This window comes from Cupressus sempervirens, chromosome 9, assembly GCF_028749045.1.
Source record: "Cupressus sempervirens isolate cs-2001-9-10 chromosome 9, ASM2874904v1, whole genome shotgun sequence".
In the NCBI taxonomy this organism is placed as follows: domain Eukaryota; kingdom Viridiplantae; phylum Streptophyta; class Pinopsida; order Cupressales; family Cupressaceae; genus Cupressus; species Cupressus sempervirens.
Genome location: NC_143126.1, coordinates 271,787,815 through 271,794,078, shown reverse-complemented (window position 1 = coordinate 271,794,078; position 6,264 = coordinate 271,787,815). Strand labels below are relative to the sequence as shown.

General features: G+C 34.3%; 1 protein-coding gene across 1 annotated transcript; it reads right to left on the bottom strand.

The window, feature by feature from the left end:
• Positions 1-1,126: 1,126 nt before the first annotated feature.
• LOC149538504 (putative UPF0481 protein At3g02645) lies at positions 1,127-2,605 on the bottom strand. Its single transcript, XM_089802473.1, has one exon. It carries the CDS (start codon positions 2,603-2,605, stop codon positions 1,127-1,129), a length of 1,479 nt encoding a protein of 492 aa, XP_089658599.1.
• Positions 2,606-6,264: the final 3,659 nt, after the last annotated feature.

The window sequence follows — 6,264 nt, the reverse complement described above, 5'->3', positions numbered from 1 at the left end:
TTGTATCCCCTCATACTTGACTATTATTTCATAATATAGTTTTTTAAGCACAAAAAAGATACAATCATATAGTATTAAAGTCAATGATGTCACTAATTATGATGTTCATAATCTGTAAGCCACATATATCATGTAAGATTTTTATTTTTATTTTTTTATGTTCTTAACTTGACAATTTATAATAAACAATAGTTTCTAGAGTTTTCTTGCAGAAAGATCATTTATAAATAAATTCTCTTTTTGGTACTATTATTTTTCTTATACAAATTGTTTTTAAAATTGAAAATAGTCAAAATGAGGTTGACTTGAAGTACAGAATGCTGGAAAACAACTAATTAACAAGCATGTCCAAAATAAACCAACCCTACTTTTCAATTTCTAAAACCCTATATTAATGTGTCCCAACTACAATGAAGCAAACAAAAAATAGTATACAACTTAAAATGGACAAACTTCATAATAACCAAAGTCCATAAAAGTACCATTAATAGAACCCTCATGGACTGAGTGCTATAGCATTAATAGAAACAAAAACTAAAACATAAACAAAAGGGGCACTAATTCTCCTTATTCTTCTCCTTTCTCTCTGACTTGTCCAATAGCAATTGAAGCCAATCATTCTTATACAATTTGTTTTATTAATATATGACCACTAATTTTTGTTTAGATATAGCTTATTGATTTCCATAGTATAAAGTATGTTCCAATTGCAAGTTTTATTATTATTATTATTATTTTGAATTCTCTAATAATAAGAATCTATTTCTCAAATATTTATCTCAGAGCAGCATGTAAGGGATTCAAGAGATGAAATTTTGTACTTCAAGCCTTGCTTGTTTAAATATTCTTTTTATTGCGCATGCTTACATAATTATTGTAATTTGCCTAAATGTTATAATTGAATAGAAAGCAACACCCACCATAAAGAAAACTATTTGCAAGAAGCAAATAATTCCTTTCATAGGACTAAAACACAAGAGTCATATTATTTGCAGTGTCTCGTGTGAATGTGCTCCATACCAAAACCAAATCTGTCATTAATTAATAATAATAATAATAATAAAGCACTTGAAACGTGCTGTAATTTAAGAAATTTAACAATTTCGATTCTAGCAGACATATTAAATTACCTATTGCAGGTGTAGAACAAACACAAAACTTGCAGAGCAGTCATAACAAGCAATACAGAAGCCGCGACGGCAGATATCAAAACCCATGGTTTTGAGCAATATGTGTCCACAAATTCACTCCAGAGGATTCTCCATCTTCTTCCTGAGTAGTACGTCTTGAGGTTGCTTCTCGCATCGTTTAGAGGTTTGAAGTATGGTTTCCATGTAGAATTGCTCAAGTTTTTCACAATCTCTACCATTTTATCATCTCCCCCAACCCAATTGACAAGAATTCCATGTCTTCTCAAAACCTCAGCATCTTTGACCTCTTGAACCAGCTCCTCCAACAAACGTGCAAAGCTAGTAACACAATTCTCTTCATTCTCTGATGAACACAACTCAAAAGCAATCAGGTTTTTAACAATCGTCTCTGTCATAATACCGACCTTCAACACAGGAAGATATAAAGTAGAGTGGGCTTTGTCAAACCTTAGCTGCTCAATGCCTCCCTCATAATGCCTGAATTTCACTCCAGCTTTGCTTAATTTTAAAGCAGAGGGAAGAACATTCGATCCAAACAGGCGAGAGGGATCTTGTCTCTTTTTATCACCCCTCCTCCCATTTCTTTTTCTGAGACAAAGACTACTTTTTTTTAGCCATTTGAAGAGAGACCAGCCATTAACAGGACGTTTGCCAGCATCCTTATAACGGGACCTGCTATAAACAGTTGAATGGAGGCAATGCAAGAGATGAAATTTACTAGCTAAACCTTGATCTTCATTGGGCTGAATCCAGAACGGAGAATAATAACGACATGTTTGAGCAACAAAGGCCTCAAATTTTTCACTTGGGTCACCGACAAATTCATAGAGTGTCTTTAAGGCAGAAAGTGGGATTTGATTTTCTAATTTGATGGCATCTTTTATAATATCCAAATACAGACCTTTACCTGATTTTAGACCGTAGAATGGGCTGTCCCCATCTGAATGAGATTGTTGTTGATGAGGCCAGCCATTCTTGCGATTGGCAACATGGTGTGCCAGGAAAACAAGGAGAAATGAAGAATCCCTAAACATCATCATGGCGAATACCTCCTCGTTCAGATTTCGAAAAAACTGATAGTCTCCATAGAAATCCCTGCAGTGAGGAACTACACTTCCAAAAAAGCTGTTGTCATCCTGCAAATCTGAATCAAGGCTTCCTCCATCTCTAACTTTTTGAATTGGTGTGAAGAAAAGAGGAGGAAGTTTACTCATTACTACTCTTGCAATGATTTTAGATTTCTCGAATTCCATATCAGCAAGGTGAGGTTTGAGGAAGTGATAAGGCCCCAAAGATATTACCTGAGGACTGTAGACAACATCATAATTTCCTTTCATTGTTTTTGGCACCATGAAAATACTCGCAGGCTTCCCATCTCCTCCCTCTTCTGAAACATACGAATCTTCCCGGCTTTCTTCCAACCATTGAATAATGTGGGCATTTTCAGTGTCCATGTTTATTCAAGTTTAGATGTTCTGCTAGAATATGACAAGGATATTTCAAGCTTCTTGCTTCTTTGTAAAATCTCAGCCTCTTTTAAGCTTCCTTGAGCTGTTTAAAAGAGGAAAGCTCAAAGGAACATGACGATCACCACCTATTTCGCATAATTTGTCACATGTTGCATGCACTTCAAGCTAATCGGAATGAGTATTTACTTTACATGTCCACTCACTCGAGCTGGATGCTCTCTTCACTTTCCTCGAGTGGTTCATTTATTCTTCATCATCCTTCACCTTTCATAGGAAAGAGCTGAATAAAGAGGAGATGCCATTCTTTACTTAATTTAACATGTTTCCACATTTTCTTTATCTAGTCATTGCTACAGACGATTTATGCTCGATTCTCCACTTTCTAGGGAAGAAGCTATATTATAAAATAAACCACTATCATGCTTATGTTTGTTTTTAATAACATATCAAAATATCTTTATGAAAGCAAAAGAACTATGAAAAGGACATGGTTATTCTTCAAACAAAATGTATTTTTATTCAATATTGAAAAATTGAAAATACAACTGATTTTGCTAAAACTTTCACTATTTATTCTTTACGATCTATATGTTTTGTAATTGAGAACAATATTAATTTTAAGAAAAAATTATTGTGTTTTTGGAAATATGAAGATTTTTTTTTGACTTTTCATACATTATGTCGGGCAAAGCCAACGCCCTATAAAAAAAGCCTAAACATTAAGCAATTATACTAAATTCCATTTCCACAACTTAAAGAATTTATTTTTGATATTAATGATAGTTAAAACTAGGACAAACTTGCTTGTTATTTATGGGATATTTTCTGTTGGATACAATTGTTAATTGAATGTTGTCTTTGATGTTACACAAATGTCATATCAATCATCAGTTAGCTTCTATCGAGCTCACAAGGCTAGCAAAGGAAAGTTAGCTTCTACCGAGCTCACTCGGTCAACAAAGGAAAGTTAGCTTCTACCGAGTTCACTCGGTTAGCAAAGGAAAGCTAGTGTCTACTGAGCTCACTTGGTCATCGAAGGGAATGTGGCAGGAAGTTAACTTCCACCGAGTTCACTAGGATAGCAAAGGAAAGTTAGTGCTCACCGAGTTCACTTGGTCTCCAAAGGACTTTTGCAAGATTAAGCAGTGTTTATCGAGCTTCACTTGGTTAACACTAGAAAACATTCTGAAGCAGTGTTTACCAAGCTTCACTTGGTTAACACTAGATTACCGAGCTAAGTCGGCCAGCGAAGGATTTTATTATTTTGCTTGTTTCATAGAATTAATATAGCCAACTAATGTTTTTAGTTATTGTACTTATATTTGAGCCGACTTGATAAATTTGAAAGGTATATATATAGATATTCAAGCTGTGGAATAGTGTGTGAGTGTGAAAAAGTGAATGGAAGAGTGAATTATGATGAAGGATTAGATATCTTGGAGGTGCTGCAAAGTTGTATTTGATCAGTAAGGATTCAGAAAAGCAGAACATGGATCTGTAATCAGCAAAAGATAAGTTGCATTATATCATTCAGGTCATTTCATTGTTGCTTTTTTATCATTGTAACAGTGAATTCAGAATCTCATTACAGAGTTGGTTTAACAGCCATTTTGTAAATCCTCTAACAAAGTGACAGTTCAGTTGAATTGTTCTAAAAACCTCTAACCAGGCCACTCCTAACAGGGTGATTAAAATCCTCTAACAAGGTCACACCTAACAGTGTGTATTGTAACCTTTAACAGGGTTGGCTCCTAATAGGGCTCACTTCAGAAGAGTGAAAATTGGTGACTAGTTACTTGGTGATTTTTTCCATATTGGGTTTCTAGGTTAAATCTGGTGTCTCTTGTGTTCATTTAGTTAATCTTTGCATGCATATTAATAACTTTGAATGCTAGATGAATAATAACTAGTTAACTTACTGAGTTAAAGTATTTCTGCACTATTTACTGAGTATCAACAGTAAATAAGCATTTTAGACATCTAAGAGATTTTTGGACTTGTTTTTGTGGTAACTGATTCACCCCTCCCTTCTCAGTTACTTCATCTATATTTCCAACAATTGGTATTCAGAGCTTTTGGTGCTTTCATAAAAAGATTTCAAGGATCTAAGCTAAAGATCAGGATGTCTTACAAAAGGGAAATTCTTAGACTCAACAGGAACAACTTCTCTGCATGGCAAGGACTGATGAGACTTCACCTAGCATCCATTAGTGATACAGGACTGAAGTACCTTGATGAAAAATATGAAGAACCTGCTGGTACACTATCTGTCAATGATATTGCTAAAAAAAAGACTCACAACATTATGATGATAGATATAGCATCTGCTCTAAGTTATGAAGAATTTGATGACATCAAGGATTGCAAAACTGCCTTTGAAATGTGGGATAAGCTGAAAGAAATCTATGGAGGAGATGATAATGTGGGAAGAGCCAAAGCAGAAAGTTTGAGAGGACAATTGGATCAAATAAGGATGAGAGAGGATGAAAACATTGCAAAATATGTTGAAAGAGTCAAAGCATGTGTCAGTGCAATCAAAGCATATGGAGGAGATATCAAGGAGGAGACAGTAATAAGTAAAGTTCTTAGAACTCTACTTCCTATTTATGCAATCAGAGTTTTTACAATTTAAGAAAGAAGATGTGAAGCAAATCACAAGATAAATCTAGAGGCCATAGTTGGAAGATTGACTGCATTTGAGCTAGACAACTTTGACAACTATGTTCCAGCTTCCAAGAACATTGAATCAGCATTCGAAGCCAAGCTTTCACTTAAGGATAAAAGCAAAAAGAAAAATGAATCTCAGTCAGGAAGTGAAGATGAATCAAACCAAAATTCAGATAGTGATCTTGAAGTGATTGAAGCTCTACTAGAAAAGAAATATTCTAGAGGCAGAGGTAAATTTAAAGGTAAAGTTCCTCTAATCTACTTTTCATGTGAAGAAGTTGGTCATATTGCTGCTAGGTGCCCAAACAAGCAAAACAAAGATGACAAGAAAGGTTACAAGTACAATGGCAAGAAAGGCTTCAAATCATTCAAAGATAAAGGTAAGAAAACATGTTTTATGGCTAAAGATTCTAATGATTCTAATGATGCAGAAGAAGATGAAATTCTCTACATTGCTATGAAAGATGAGTCTAATAATGATGAGGAAATGACACTCATTTCTCATATGAGCAAAAATGATACATGGATCATAGATAGTGGTTGTTCTCATCACATGACTGCTGATAAAACTAAGTTTGAATATTTTGAAGAATATGATGGTGGTAGTGTAAGATTTGGTAACAATGAACCTTGTTGTATAAAAGAAAGAGGAAGAATCTCTCTAACCAAAGAACTTATATGTGATAATGCCTATTGGGTAGAAGGACTAAAGCATAACTTGTTGAGTGTGGCATAGCTACTCAATAATGGATTCAAAGTAGAATTCATACATGGAAAAGCAAGACTACTAGATGACAAAAGAAAACTGATTGGATTAGGCACTCAAACAAAAAGTAACTTATTTTATCTTGAACTTGGTGAATGCTCATGTTTTATGGCTCAATTTGAAGAAAATTGGTTATGGCATAAAAGGTTGTGTCATGTCAATTTTGATAACTTTGTAAAGATAAGAAAATTCAAGAAAGTAAGAGGCATTC

What these genes read in the sequence shown, in the direction of transcription:
- LOC149538504 (XM_089802473.1), bottom strand. Translation starts at nt 2,605, where the DNA reads ATGGACACTGAAAATGCCCACATTATTCAATGGTTGGAAGAAAGCCGG.